The sequence below is a fragment of the Carcharodon carcharias genome, chromosome 3 (assembly GCF_017639515.1).
Source record: "Carcharodon carcharias isolate sCarCar2 chromosome 3, sCarCar2.pri, whole genome shotgun sequence".
NCBI lineage: Eukaryota > Metazoa > Chordata > Chondrichthyes > Lamniformes > Lamnidae > Carcharodon > Carcharodon carcharias.
In genome coordinates this window covers 155,144,438-155,160,873 of record NC_054469.1, presented here as the reverse complement: position 1 = coordinate 155,160,873, position 16,436 = coordinate 155,144,438, and the positions used below count along the sequence as shown (strand labels likewise).

General features: G+C 39.1%; 1 protein-coding gene across 6 annotated transcripts in view; it reads right to left on the bottom strand.

Moving 5' to 3' along the window:
- LOC121275839 (sodium bicarbonate cotransporter 3-like) overlaps nucleotides 1-16,436 on the bottom strand; it is a 242,370-nt gene that overhangs the window by 76,053 nt on the left and 149,881 nt on the right. For all 6 annotated transcript variants that reach the window (XM_041183535.1, XM_041183537.1, XM_041183539.1 and 3 more), the window contains 3 exons: nucleotides 13,592-13,766; nucleotides 9,135-9,268; nucleotides 5,308-5,553 (listed from right to left, as the gene is read on the bottom strand). In XM_041183535.1, the coding sequence (XP_041039469.1) occupies nucleotides 5,308-5,553; nucleotides 9,135-9,268; nucleotides 13,592-13,766 (555 nt within the window). The remainder of the gene's footprint in view (nucleotides 1-5,307; nucleotides 5,554-9,134; nucleotides 9,269-13,591; nucleotides 13,767-16,436) is intronic.

Sequence of the window (16,436 nt, the reverse complement as noted above, 5' to 3'; positions counted from 1 at the left end):
CTAGACTTTAAATCCTAATTGTCAAATGTGGTTGGCTGTTACAGGTTAAACCTTATATTGTCAACAATGAATGTTTCGTAGCGAAATATCACAAAAAGGGAAAGAATGCTACCTGTACCTGTGATTAATGAGTTAGTTGTAAGATGCTTACAAAGTTGTAATTTGTCATACTTTGATAATGTTATGGAATAAATTGTTACCAAGGTAACTTTTCTTATTTTCAGTGGGGAGCTATCATGAATGCTGAACATTACAAAATTTATGTTTTGAAACATATCTTTAACTCAAATTCCCGATAAAAAAAACTCAGCTTGGAGATATGCCCCGTGTGATCTGGTTGCCATGGGGAGAGAAGCACAAATAGAAATCCAGTGAAGTGGGGTGGCAGTTTCAATACCTTTTCACAGAATCTCAGAAAAAAAGTCAAGAACAAAGGAACTACTGCTGTGGGAAAGCAAGGTGAACTTTTTTTTTGTTAATAACCAAACAGAATGTTTGAGTTTGGCTCTGTTCAAAAGAAAGGGAAAACAGACTGAGCGCTTGAAAATTTAAGGAACGGACAGTTGCCTAGTTGTGCATTGTTGGTGATAATCATATCCAGGAAACTAGGGCTGAGCGGAATGATTGCTGAAGGACACTGAAAGTTTCAACCTGGCTTGGTGGGAAAAAAGTGAACCTCCACTGGAAGGTTGAGTGATTGTGGGGCTGTTCCTATAATGCTACATATCTGCCATAAGTGTAGGATACAGTGAAAGGGTTTTGTAAACATACTTTGGTTGTATTAGTTAATGCAAAAGTACATTTTCTTTAGCTGGATATATTCATTGTCTGTTAATTAATGTTTGATCGATGTTAATTTTAGTTTGTTACAGCAGAAGTCTGAAAAAGTGAAATCTTGTTCATCATTTTATTCTCCGTTGTTTGGGAAATGAATCTCTTCTAAAATATTCTCAGTCTCTATGGAGATAGTAATCAAGTATATTAAAAAGGTAGAGAATAGTTATTTTCAGAATAAGAGGTAGGCCATGTAGGACTGAGATGAGGAGAAATTTCTTCACTCAGGGGGTGGTGAAGCTTTAGAATTCTCTACCCCAGCAGGCTGTGGAGGCCGAGTCATTGAGTATGTTCAAGACAGAGGTCAATAGATTTCTAGATACTAATGACATCAAAGAATATGGTAATATTGCAGGAAAACAGCATTGAGGTAGATCAGCCATGATCTACTTGAATGGCAGAGCAGGCTTGAAGGGTTGAATGGCCTAATCCCATGTTCCTAAATTAAATGTTGGTTCTTTAGAGGATGAAACTGGGGGATTAGTAACGGGAAACAAGGAAGAGAGACTTTGAACGAGTGTTGTTTTTTTATTTGTCTTCATGGTAGAAGACACAAAAAGCATCTCAATAATAGTAAAAGATGAAGGGGTAAAAGGGGGGAAGAGACATAGAACTTAGAACATTGATCTTATTGAAACCCAATAAAATTTTGAGGGGATTTGATAGGGCAGATGCTGAAAGGATGTTACCCACCCTGAGGTAATCTAGAACCAGGATAATGGGTCTCCCATTTAAGATGAAGAAAGGAAGGAGTTTCCTCTCAGGATTGTTAATGTTTGGAATTCTCTACCCAGAGAGCAGTATAAGCAGACAAACTGAATATATTCAAGACTGAGTTGGACAGAATTCTGACATACAAGGGAGTCAAGAGTTATGAAGGACAGGCAGGCAAGTTTACGCCACGATCAGCTCAGCAATGCTCTTACTGAATGGCAGAGTAGGCATGATGGGCCAAATAGCTTTTCTGCTGTATCTATTTCCTATGTTCTTCTGTTCTTTCAGTACCAGCATATGATATATACTAGAACAAGGAATGAAACTTGATCCTCAATCCAATTATATGGCAAACATATAATGCACATTGTATACACATTAGAGTATTGGTAATAATCTTGCACCCATATCTGAAATGGGTAAAACCAACAATCTGTCCTCTCACACACACACACAAAAGCAAATGGTTTACACAGATTGATGCTATGATCTTCACTCAAAGAATAAAGCACCAATTTTGTAACTACTTTATTCAATAAAAATTAAGCAAAGAACTCCCAATATATCCTAAGACTGCTGGTTGAGGCTACTGACTATTCATTCATGGGATGTGGGCGTCGCTGGCCAGACCAGCATTTATTACCCATCCCTAGTCTAGTTCAGAGGGCATTTAAAGTCACATGTAGGCCAAACCAGGTAAGGGCAGCAGATTTCCTTCCCTAAAGGACATTAGTGAACCAGGTGGGTTTTTACAACAAACAACGATGGTTTCATGGTCATCATTAGATTTCTAATGAATTCAAATTCCACTATCTGCCGTGGCGGGATTCAAACCTGGGTACCTAGAGCATTATCTTGGGTCGCTAGATCATTAGTCCAGTGAAAGTGTCACTGCACCATCGCCTCCCCTTGACAGTTCAGTGGAATACTGTTAGAATATTACACTGCAACTTCACATGTTCCTTTCATGGAAGTCAAATTCTAAGCTCTCCAAAACAGCAAAAACACTTCCTTTGTACAGTGTCAATTTCAAGCATAGCAGGCATTTCAGTCCAATTCTTACATAAGGGAAGAGTTGCTTAAAAAAACAAATGCATTATAATCCACTAAGCATACTAATATATGGATGAGTAAATGTGCATTATTGTGCTACACAGACTAAGGAAGGGACTGGTTTCAATTCCTCACCTTTCCTGAAAAGGCATATTAACTAATATTAGAGATCTCTATAATCAGCAACCTTTGCTAGTAAGCATGTGGAAATCAGGTGAGGAATAGGTCAACCTCCATGAGCCAAGTGACCAGAGTGCCAGCAGACAATGTGTTGCAACACAAAAATATGCAAGCAGGATTTGGGCGCACAATCTGAGCATCCCTCAAAACAAAAGACGGAACTTGAACCCTCAGTGAAATAAAAGTCCCTGCCCTGTGACATTTGATTCAAATCATTACTGGTACCATAATTTCTGCCATCCGTCAGAATCCAAATATTGATTAGGAAATTGTGAATTAACAACAAGTTTAACTTTAAACTTAACCAATTGTAACTGTGCTAAGGTATATTTCTTACACTGGTTAGATTTTCCCCACTCTCTTTTATGTAAGATTATGTACAGGTCAAATTGAGGAAAACTAGCATTATGACATTTTTTCACCTTTGTCAAACATAATCAGTACCAAGCAGAGGATGACTGATAGAAGTGATAGAGAGGCATTCTCTCCAAATTAAGGTCACAAAATGTACTTCATTCCTGACCCAAAAAAACACCCTTGTGCTACATTTTAGTATCCTATTTCTGCTCCAACATGTCTACTTCCCACATTAGTCTTAACGATTTCTGAATAATAAATTGTGGACAATTCTGTGCCGCGATCCCATGGTCAACAGGAGTTGGGTCGAAGTGGCAAAATCTCACTTGAAACTTGTTAAGCCATCTGAAAAAAATATATTCCGCTTACGTTCACCAGTCTAGGCCACCCTAGAAGGGAACAGTGAGTGTGACAACCTGTTCACCTACATTGTCTCATCTTCAGTGAATAAATATACATAATGGGGAGAAAGAAGGTAAACTTCAAGAATTAAGAAGCCATTAATGTAATGGATAAAATAACATTTATGAATATTTATAAATACTAATTCAAATTAGAAGGGAGTTATATGCAAAATTACAACTATCTCCTAGCTCGATAAACAGTTAGAGACACTGTGGTGGTGTGGGAAAAAAATTGCTGGGTTACCTTTCGTGGGGTAAATATGATAAAGCTAGATGTAATGATTGGTAACGGGGCCAGTTATGTGCTCAAGTTTGGAGTCCTGATGAAATGACTACATATTTTGAGATGTGAACTCATCAGTATCAATCTGCATTGATTTAAAGGAAATGGGGGCTGTGTTTGAACAACATTATACATTTGTTTGAAGCAACAAAGTAAATGAAGCAAAGCAGTTAAGTGTGGCACATATGCACTTGCAAAAGAATTTTATGCATATAAGATGATGAGGGCAAAGATAATGGTACATGAAATTGAAGGGAATGTGATCACATTGAGAACCAATGGTTGGTGAGCAGAAAGTAAAGGGTTCAGAGAGAAAGAGAGGTTCCGGAACAGAGAAGTGTAGTGAATACTATTACATGTCAAGGCCATACATACACATACACACACATAATGACTATGTATATAGATGTGGATAGTGCGCATATGATGGGGTTGCAGGTTGGCAGGAAGGGGACAGATGCAGTTCATTGCATTAAAAATAGGAATTCATACATTTTGGAAAAAAATCAGGAAAGGAAATACGCCTTAAATATAGTAAGGGGACAGATGAACTTTGCTGTGAAAATAAATAAAGTAGATAAACTCACAAAATACAAACTGAGCCCTTAATTTTTATCTGGCGACACAAAAAGAAAAAGAGATAATGCTGAATCTGCACAAAATATTGGAGTCCTGTGAAGTTTTGGGCACCCCATTAGAGAGAGGATAACAAAACATTATAAAAAGCGGTGCACAATAAATTCATTAGAATGTTAGCAGCAATAAGGAACAATAGTCAGGAAGAGAGAGATATTAGGATTTTCTTGCTAGAGCTGAGGTGAAGAAGGGCTGAACTAAAACATTTTTTTTTTTAAATGTAGTTGACCAGCAAAACAGAAAACACAAATTTATGATTGCAAGAAGAATTAAAAGATAAAAAAAAACTAAACACAAGAGTGTAGAATACACAAGTTATTCTTTCATACATTCTTGCAAAAGATATTTCAAAGGGTATGGGGTTCAAGCAGAACAAGCAATTAAGCTAGGTGGCTAATATTAAAAACACCATTTAATTATTGTGTTAAATCACCCTTTCCTATACAGTGATATATGATCACCTGTTCCTGAGACACAAAGATTTAAATGGCTAATCTAAGCCAATGACTAATCCATACTAATTTTCAACACTGAAATGATATTGAATGTAAAAGGTGCCAGGAGGTAATTGCAAGATAGTAAATGGAAGACATACAAATGAGGTCAAATTGCAAAAGTGAAACTCAAGAGGTTTATGAAAACAACACATCAGGTTAGACATACGTGGCCAGGACATTCTAATGACTTGGTATGCAATATATCCTCAATAAAGGATTGATTGCAATGTTTAATGAACATGACAATGAAAGTTTAGTGACTAATATTATGTAGTTGAGTCATGAAAAATAATTCAATCTATATTACAAAAATTAACCACAGAAAAATTTGTTAATTGTTTCTGCTTACGAGTATTGGGTAAGTGTCTCCGGATTATTCTGCATATTAAATGGAAATTTCTCTCCCAAGGCGAAGAGCTTTTCCAATGCTTCATAAATGAATATAATGCAAATAAGAGCAGCAAAAGCCTCTTCTGTGAAGCGAGTTATGTAGCAAACCAGGCTACTCGCATCAGTGGCAACCAATGTTATGCAGAGCAATGCAGTCCACAGTCCAATGCTGGCTCGAAGTGAGAGATATGAAAGCTCATATTCCCTGTTGATGGAAGGAATATACATTTAAGTCACCTTTTCAGTAAGCAACCGTACATAACACACAAATAAATGAAATTCCAGAGGCCTGTTTCATATGGGAACATACAGTTCAATGTACTGGACTGGTTGGCTCCACGTGCAACTTACTTGTCACCTTGGCTGTCAATGACGTGCTTCTGGACTACCACAATAGGTAGCAGCAGCTTTCTTCATCATTGATTGATCTTTTCTGATATTCAGCAGGCCAAGTGAAGCCCTTACAAAATGCTCACAAAGGATATTTGAAATGCCTTTATTGCACCATTTAAGCCTAAATTTTATCCACACCCAAATCACTTTACTTTTGAACACCAATTACATTGAGGGAGACACCTAATTGTACGCTCCCTCGAACAAAACAGCACTGGTGGCTGAAGGGTGCCTTGGATTTTTTTTTTCTAGAGACATATGCAATACAAGCTCAGGTGAATATGTGCCAGGGGTGGGGAAAACATGTTTTTATAAAATAAAATATTGACTACTAGAATGACTGTGTATTATAATTTGCTTGAGATATACCCAAAAGGTTGGTACAGACATATTGAATTTCCCTTGATGGAGCTGGTGGATTTCCTGCCTGCCTGATCATAAAATAAAGGATGTATCATTTCATTCATTTAGCCATTTTCTGGTGAGGAACAACCTGAATCTAGCACTTGGCAGCCATAAGTAGCTGACCAGAATTACACAGTGGTTTAAAATAACTTACATAAAATACAAAGCATGATAGGACAACTAAAAGGCAACCTAATCAGGGTAAAGAATAGTAGTCAAAATGAAACTGAGAAATAATCAAGTTTATCATGTCACCATATCAAGTAGGGCTGTCTAAGTCCAATAATTGCACTCATTAGATACAGCCAACTACCAGGTTGGTTGTTGGAATCGATCTCTAAATGCCATTCATAAAACACCTAAGTGCATCTTCAGTGAAGGAGATAACTCTCAGGTGCCAGTTAAATCCTAACTCTGTTCAGGTTTCAGACAGAGTATATTCCAGAATCAAAGAAACAGAACAAAGGAAGAGGTCAAGATGCTTCTGAATACACCATGGCACAGGCATAAACCTCAATAGCAAAATCTTCAATAGCCAGGCTGTCAGAAATAAACCTGAGAGGTCTAGATCGAGTTCTTCACCTGATATCTGAGACGAGAGATCTACCAGAGGTGGGGGATGAATGTCCAAGAATCACTATGGCCCCATCATGGTGTATATCCTACCAGGGTATCAAAATACTAATTGTTTTTCTTTTGGATCTTCTTTGAGACCCCAGAAATTAATGAGAGTGGAGAAAGGTGTACAGAAACTTCTGCCACTTCCACCTGTCCAGTCACAATAGTGCCTCCTCTCTCCTAATCTTCATGCAAAAGTGAGAGATTTTCTGCCAGAGCAAACAGATCTGCGAACATAATGAGGGTATATATACCTGAGAATGAACTGTTGAACAGCAGGTCAGCGCGCTGCTCATCCTGGCCAAGGTTATACTTAAAGAAACGTCAAATGTTTATTCAAAAATGCTACATCAATGTCAATTCATTGAAGGCTGGCATTGCAGCAAGCAACAGCCTGTTTGACAAGAGAACATAACAAAGATGCAGACTAATTTTGCATTATAACTTAAACTTGAGCCCAAATAACCTCCCTGCTTGAAGGTCAAACCAGATTCCTTGCTAAATTAGTTCCTGTTGGATCCACTGGCCTCGGTCCAGAATTTCCAAATTTGGTTACCCCAACTCCTCAGCTAAGTATCAGAAAAAAATGTGCCAACAATGTAACCCTTCAAGAATATTATGACCCTGAAACTCTGCAAGGGTTCTTCTGGTCTTCCATTGCAACTCCAGTAGAATGCCAGGAAACAAAAATGGCAGGATATCAGGAGAAATGTTACTAAATTTTAGGGCCTATGTATCTGTGCTAACATCAAAGGGGGCATACATTTCCAGGAAATGCATGTGTGTTGTAACTATTCTATGGTTTTTATCTTACAAGAAGTTGAACTGAAGATGCCCAATGAATATGGTCTTGTAACAGACTACAAGGGGAGTGTTCTCCATCATGACAATGACAGATAGGTTTTGAGCAGCCACAGAAATGCAGCATTGCAGCTGAACAGAAAAAATCTTTAAGAAACAAGAATGGATAAGTCCACTTTTGCTTTGAATATAACCAAGATTTCTCTGAATTGCTGATAAACTCAAGTTGGACAAATGCTTGATCTGCCTCTCATTAAGAAGCTTTAATGAGCAAAAATCTAAATCATAGAAAGTTGCTTCAATGACATAGATGAAAGCTGGCTCCTGAAACAGTCAGACATTGTGTAAGCACTCTTGGGAAGCACATCTACAAAACTGAACATTCTATGACATGGCCAAATGACAATGCGAAAATAGTATAAATTCATTAGCTGCTTGGTCAATGGTCTGAATCGCATGAGGCATAGTAACCAGCTTGAACTGCTGAACAAGTTTATAAAAAGTCCCAAGGTCTACCTTTTCTTGTCCCAATAATTAAAATTTCTTCATGTCACAGATGTAAAATTCACTCCTACAATGAATGACCAAAAGTTCTTAATGGCTACCACTGCCTAAAGACTGCATTTCAACAGGCAAACTGCATTTATTCTTACATGTTGAGAATCTGGTTTCAAAATGGAACAAAGATGGATCAGTATTTTTATGATCCAAGGATTCATAGCAGTGCCCTTGCCTCTGTTTACAAAGAACTGAAAGGTTATTCGCTTAACATGCCCTTGGATGAGGAAATTAGTCACAATTGGGCAGAAAAGACAGATGAAGGACAATTTTGAAGATCTCTTACTTACTTAAATTATTAACATTTTAATACTGGATTTTTAATGCTTGAAGCCACACCTGCAAGCTCCTCTTCAAGTTACACACCAGCCTAACTTGCAACCATATCACCATTCCTCGCTGGATCAAATAACAGAGGAAGGAGAAAGAAGAATGGGCATATGTATACACAAAAAGGAAAATTATGAGGGTGATGCCTGTTTATGCATCAAAGGGAATCTGCACTTTGCCTATTTTGGGGCCAGTTATTTTTAAAAGGAGAGAAAAATCACCAACTCATTCAAAGCATATGTGGTAGGTGAAATCTATTTTTCTTTCATTTCTAAAATTCATTATATTGGAAAGACCAAGTTAATGATGCAGCTTGCTCTTGGGATTTGCAAAGCAATTTTTTTTTTGATTTCACTCAGCATATTCAAAGGAGTGCCAAATAATCTCAGCTCCCCTTCCTCTTCTTCCTCTATTTCAAGAGAATTCATTTATTTCTCATGCTTACCTCTTATTGTGCTAAGAGAGAAATTCAACTTTGACAGTTACATAAACCAGCAATAATGGATTGTTCACATGCTGTCTAATTTACCTTTCTATTGACATGCAGCTGATCTGCTACTGCACACTCATGCCTTTCCTGAACTTGCATTTTATCCTCCTAGTTGCAGGATGCAATACACTTTACAGAACAGTATAACTTTCTCCTCAGAAGTAGCAATAAGAAAAGGGAAAAATTCTTACTTGCATAATTTGAATAATATTTTTTCAAACACCAATACGGGTCCTGTGCTGCCCAAAATTGTAAGCGGCTGTCCAGCAAATAAGGAATAGACAATTCCCGTCATTGAGGCTCCAAAGAGAGATTCTATTGCACTCTATAGGAAAAAGTAAACCAAAAATTTATTTTATGTAGTTTTTTTTGTTATTTATTTCTAGCTTTGCAGTGGATAGGGGGAGGAATTTTTTTTTAAAGATTGCTCCAATAACATCCTAATTACGCCGTGCATTGTGATGTAACTTACACTCAGTTTCAAAAAAATTACAATGGAGTTTTCTTGCTCAAAATTCTAAGATACTATATATTGCAATATGAGTCTTCCATATAATCAAGATTCTCACTCCAATGTTATTGGCAGACACTGATGCTCTTCTATACAATAGCACATGGAATTTTCAATGTGAGACGATGAACCAGAAGGATCAGAGTGACCAGCCATGATATTCACCAAGGCTAGTGTTCAGAATAGGGGGGAGGAGTTGTGGTCCGGGAAACTCAGAAATATTGTGGAGGGGATAGTGGAGGAGAACTTAGCCTGATTAGAAACAAATTGAGCAAGGCAATTGTAACATTACACCAGCTTCATGCAATATCCATGTTAGATCTCACATGATATTACAGCAACTCGTGACATAAAACAGAAAATGCTGGAAATGCTCAGGTCTGGCAGCATCTATAGAAAAAGAAGCAGAGTTCACTTTTCAGGTTGATGATCTTACATCAGAACTGGATTTAATTTATCTGGATTTTCAAAAGGTGTCCCATAAGCTGCTTCACACTCATGAAGAAGGTGAGAGAAGTGGAGTCAAGGGACAAGTGGGAGAATGGATTGTTAGCAGGCTTCAAGACAGAAAGCAGAGAGTGGGATTAAATGGTAGTTATTTAGACTGGCAGAAGGTGGGAAGCAGTATTCCACAAGGATCAGTGCTGGGATCAATGCTGTTCACAAATTATATTAACAGTTTGGACCTTGGAATCGAAAACACAATTTCTAAATTTGTGAGTGACACCATATTTGGAGTTGGAGGCAATAGTTAACACTGAACTGGACTGCAATAAATTCATGGGGGTCATCAATAAACTTGTAATGGGCAAATAATTAGTCAGTGAAGCTCAACACAACCAAATGTGAAGTGGCACATTTTTAGTAGGGAAAATAGAGAGGTTACTTATTCATGGGGGGTGCAAGTGTAGATGAGATAGAGAAACAAAGAGGTTTTAGAGTAAAAATACACCAATCACTAAAAGTTGCTAGAGGTTACCAAGGTCATTAAAAAAAAGCAGCACCAAATCTTACAGCCTTTCATAATTTAAGACTGCCATTAGATCTCCCCTCAGCCTCCTTTTTTCAGCAGAAGGGAGTCTTGGCCAGCCAACCCTTTCCTGATAGGTATACCCACACATTTATGGTATCATGCTTCTAAATCTTCTCTGCATCCTCCTATATATCCTTTTTATAATATGGCGACCAGAACTGTGCAGAGTACTCTGTCTAACCACTGTTTAATACAGATTGAAACTAGGGTTGATTCTCAATGCTCATGACACACTACTTTTGTCAAAAAAGATCTGTTCATTCTGCCCTTCCTGCCTGGTTTGATAATCTCTGTACCCTTAGAAAGTCTGTTTTCCAAATACAACAATACCAGGCAAGAAATTCAAAAAAGATAGTACTCTTGAATACAGCCATATTGAAGTTTCATGATTGTAGGATTTACTCGAAAACATTTTAATTTTCTGAGGTAGTATAATTGTGTATGCCCCTTAGCCACCACATCTGTACACTGTTCCCTCCAATTCAATTTATCTAATTTGACACCAAGACACTTGTGGTTAGTAGCTATTTCATATCCATATTAGGAAGCTTCACAGGAACTGGCTTTTTCCCTAAAGTCTATTATTAGTTCTTCTGTCTTGTTGTCACTTAGCTTAAGAGCATTGTTATCGCACCATTTTAAAAACTTCTCCACCAAGTCCCTATAATTTCCTGGAGACCCACATGTACTGCATCATCTTCATCATACTCTGATCGACACCCATTCGTAGAGGGGATGAAAAGTAAAGGTGACAGTACACAGCCCTGAGGAGATCCAGTATTCATTAACAAGGGCTCCTGATAAATCAAAGAAACTAACACTTGTTGAGTCCTGTTGTGAAGCAAATCACTGATTTAAAGTAGGAGAGTAAGATTGAAAATAAGCTTGAATGGTTGTATAGTATTGAAAGCTGGAGAGAAATCAACAAAGGTAGCATGAGAATAGCTGCCTAATTTATCCGCATGCTGTTGGATTAGATGGACCGGAGTCAGAACAGCATTGTCCAATGGCTTATGAGGTTGACAGTCTAATTGTAACTGATCATATGTGGAACAAGATGACGTAAGAGACACTTTGACACAATGTGCTTAAAACAATTCATGACTATCAATGCAAGAGCAACTGCTTCGTAATCATTCATCTTGGCAGGTCATGACTTCTTAGCAACCAGGACGGTGATGGTGGATTTCCATTGGCAAAGAACGGTACGCATGTCAAACGATTTCTGAAAGACTAGAGAGAAAGGAATAGCCAATTGATGAAAACATTCGTGAAGAATTTTTCCCGATCTGATCTGTTCTGGGCCAAATGCTTTCCATGGAGAGACTCGCTTGAATTGCTTCTATACCTCTCATTTGCTGATAATAAAACAAGCTCCTTCTAGTTAATGAAGTGAAGCTGCTGCAGAATCATGTTCCTCAAATGCGTCATCTTCAAACAGACTAAAATACTCAGTTCAATTCATTCTCAACATCACGGGAATTGGCTGTAAACCAAAAGAAGTCATTTCTCTTTTTCAGTGTGAAACCTGACATCTTATGCATATTCTTACACTCATCTCTGGGATTATTTGCCCAAAAACAGTTATGCAGCCTGGCTCAACATGGATGTTTTGCATTCTGAATTTCTTTTCTCACCTTGATTTTTCATCAGTCAAGTCTGTCGTGGTCCCCAACACTAAATGCAATTTGTCTTTTCTACATTATTGCTTTCAAGTCCTTTACAATCTAGGGTTTCTCATTTGGATAGATCTTAATCATTTTAGTTTAGACATGAAGCTGTTCACAGATGATTATATAATCATTTATGGTATGTGCTCTTATTTATGTCTTCTTCCTCTAATAATTTATGCTTTCAAAGCAAATTTGCAGTGATGATAGTGTGGAACTCACTATCATACAGAGCGGTTGAAGTGAATAGTAGAGATGGATTTAAGGGCAGCATAGACAAGCATATGAGAGAGAAGGGGATAGAGGGTTACAAAGAAAGACTTAGATAAGGATAGAGGGAGGAGGTTTGAGTAGAACATAAACGCAAGCATGAACTGGTTGGACTTAATGGACTGTTTCTGTGCCATTTTTCCAATGCAATCCTATGTAAAGCTTCAGGTCATTCCAAACGTTATTGCAATTGGTCAGTCAATCTTTTAACTTAAACACCATCATTAATTTCAGGCTTTTGCTCACAAGTAAACAACTTTTACTGTCTTACATATGCACAGTGAAGCATCATTAACTGCAGCAACTCATTATGGCTCCTTCGACAGCACCTTCTAAAATCACGACCTCTACTAGCTAGAAGGACAAAGGAAGCATCTGGAAGTTCCCCTCCAGCTATACACTATTCTGAACTGGAAGGATAACGCCATTCCTTCACTGTCATTGGGTCAAAACCCTGGAAACCCTTTCCTAACAGTGCTGTGGGTGTACCTACATGACATGGACTGCAGTGGTTCAAGGCAGCAGCTCACCAACACCTTCCCAAGAGCAATTAGGGATGGGTAACAAATGTTGGCCTTGCCAGCAATGCCCACATTCCCTAACATTTTTTTTAAATATTAGATTAGATATTTGAGATTGTATACTGCTAAAATGGCATAAAATTATCCTTAAAGCTGGTTTATCCTTCCACAAATGTATAGGAACAGTAGTAGCCCATTCAAACCCTTGAGCCTGTTCCTCCATTTAATGAGGGCATGTTGATTCATTCATCCATATTGGCTCCATGTCCCTTAATAACCTTGGCTAGAAAAAATTGAGTTAGCATCCAATGCTGTTAGTGGAAAAGCATTCCACACTTCTACCAGCCTTTGCCTGAAGAAGTGGTTTCAAATTTCTCTCCTGGATGGCCTGGCTTTTAAATTATGTTCTCCACCAGCAGAAGTTGCTCTTTATCTACCCTATCAACTTCTTTCAAAATCCTAAAAAAAGCTCAATCAAATCACCTGTTGGTTTCTATATTCCAGGCAATCATTAATAAATTAGCTGGTAACAAACTCTGGAGAAAGATAGTATCCCTGATGGAAATCAGTCTTGCAGAGTAAACAAAGCATAAAGTATTGCAGAAATCACGAGAAAAAATATATTCATGTCTTGGATACTTACTATATTGTTTTCTGTAGCTTCCCCCAGTAACCCTCCAAATGTGATGACAGGGGACATGCAGGCACAATAAAGGAAAAGAATGGATGCCAGGCACTGCAGACTAAATGCATCTTTGAAGTCACTCAAGTAGAAGGGTGATTTTCTTTTGATGTCACGGATTAAGCCACCAAATAGCCTGTGGGGTAATTTAGCAGTTTTCACAAAACTTCCAAATCCAGCATTTTATCTTAAATGTGAACAGAAGGCAGGGGTACAGCACATTTAATTTCACCCAGCTGGGTCAAGGATTATATAAGGCAGCATTTTCTGTTCGGCGTGCGGGGCCAGTCCCCGCACACTGACACATAAAATGACATGTAGTGACATCAGGCGTGCGTCCCAACGTCACCGTGCCTGGTAACAGTCACAGCTCCCCTTATGGAAAGTTACTGAACAATCTGATTTCAAGGTTAAGTCACATTATGCCCAATCTACTTCTGAATAATAAATTCCAAAATTACAGATAAACATAGTAAAACTCAAATGTCAATGTTGACAAACTATAGCTGTGTGTGACACATACATCTACTTTCTCATTTGGCATAAGCAGCATTTCATTTCCACCATGATCAACATGGATGCTGAATACACCTTTAGTCATCTACATGCTGTACGGACAGGGGAGTAAAGCGCCATGTTTTCTGGATACTAGCTAACCACGTACATACCACATGGGAAGTTGTGGACACTACTGGTGACCTGGACTACCACATGTGCAGGAAGTGTTGCCAGCTGCAGAAACTTGAGCTCCCGGTTTCTAAGTTTGAGCGGCAGCTGGAGTCACTATGGCACCTCCGCGAGGCTGAGAACTACGTGGATAGCACGTTCAGGCAGGTGGTCACATTGCAGTTAAGAGCATGCAGGCAGAAAGGGAATGGGTGACAGTTAGGCAGTCCAAAGGAACCACAGGTAGTGCAGGAGGCCCCATTCGCTAATTGTTTTTTTGTTTTGGACATGGTGAGGGTGTTCGCTCTTCCGAGGAGTGCAGTCAGAGCCAAGTTTATGAGTGGATCAGCGGTCCAGGAGGGGAGGAAGTGAAATAGTGATAGGAAATTCGTTAGCTAGGGGAACAAACAGGCACTTCTGCAGCTATAGACATGAGTCGTGGATAGTATGTTGTCTCCTGGGTACCAGGGTCAAAGATGTTACCAACAGCTGTAGGACATTGTTCTCTTGTTGGGGGGGGGGGGTTGGCGGGATGTGAACGTAGTCCACGGTGCTACCAATAACTTAGGTAGGAAGAGGGAATGTGGTTCTGCAGTCAGAATTTAGGAAGCTAGGTAAAAATTGGCAAGTAGGGCCTCAAAAGTAGTCATATCTAGATTATTCCCAAGGCCACATGCAAGTGAGTACAGAAGTAGGAGGATGAAGCAGATGAATGCATGGTTGGAAAGATGTGCAAGAGGGAGGGCTTAAGATTCCTGGGACTGGCTCTAGGGGAGATGGCACCTGTACAAGCCAGACAGGTTGCACCTGAACAGAGCTGGGACTGAGTTCCTTGCGGGGTGTTTTGCTAGTGCTCTTGGCGGGGGGGGGTTTAAACTAACTCGGCAGGAGTGTGGGAACCAGGAGAGAATATTAGAGAGGAACATCATGGTGCACAATATACTCGCAGTGACAGATAGCACTAGAATAGAAAATAGTAAGTTAATAGGTGGAGTCGAAGTAAGGGAGAACGAAGTCTAAATCAGGGTTATACTGCATATATGTGAATGCACAGAGTATAGCAGAGTATTGCGGGGGGGGGGTGGGGGGGTTACAGGTGCAGATTGCCATGTGGAATTATAATATTGTGGTGATAATAGAGGCCAGGCTCAAGGAAGGACAGGACCAGGTACTAAATATTCCTGGGTACAAGATGTTTAAAACAGGTATGAAAGGAAGAAAAGGAGGAGGGGTGGTGGTATTGTTAAGAAGAGCATTGCTGGAGAAAGAGGTATGTCCCAGAGGGTTCAAGGGCTGAATTAAATTGGCTAGAACTAAGGAACAAAAAGGGTGCAATCACATTGCTTGGTGTAGTCTATGTTCCACCAGCTAGTGGGAAAGATGTAGAGGAATAAATCTGCATCAAAATTAGAGAGGTGCAAACATTATAGAGTAGTTATAATGGGGAACTTTAATTACCTGAATATAGACTGAGATAGAGGAAGTGTAAAGGGCAGAGAGAGGCAAGCGTTCCTAGATTGTGTTCAGGAAAATTTTCTACAGCAGTATGTGCCCAGTCCAACAGGAAAGGAGGCACTGCAGGACCTGGTTCTTGGAAATGAGGTGGGCCAAGTAGATCAAATATCAGTAGGGGAACATTCGGGCCACAGTGATCATTGTATCACTTTGATTTCCCTGGACTGAGAGTAGGTGTAAGGGGAGTGGGGAGCTGCAACCATTACGTCCTTATTCAAAAAAGGTTGTAAGGATAAGCCCAACAATTACAGACCAGTCAGTTTAACTTCAGTGGTGGGAAGCTTCTGGAAACAATTATTCTGGATAGAATTAACAGTCACATGCAAAAGCCTAGATTGATTAGAAGAACCAGCATGGATTTCTTAAGGGAAAATAGTGTTTAACTAACTTGCTGGAGTTTATTGAAGAGGTAACAGAGGGTCGATGATGGCAATGCTGTTGATGTGGTGCACATGGACTTCCAAAAGGCATTTGATACAGTGCTGCACAACAGACTTGTGAGAAAAGTTAGAGCTCATGGAATAAAAGGGACAGTAGCAACATGGATACAGGATTGGCTGAGTAATAGGAAACAGTGAATAATAGTTAATGGATATTTCTCGGGCCAGAGGAAGATTTGTAGTGG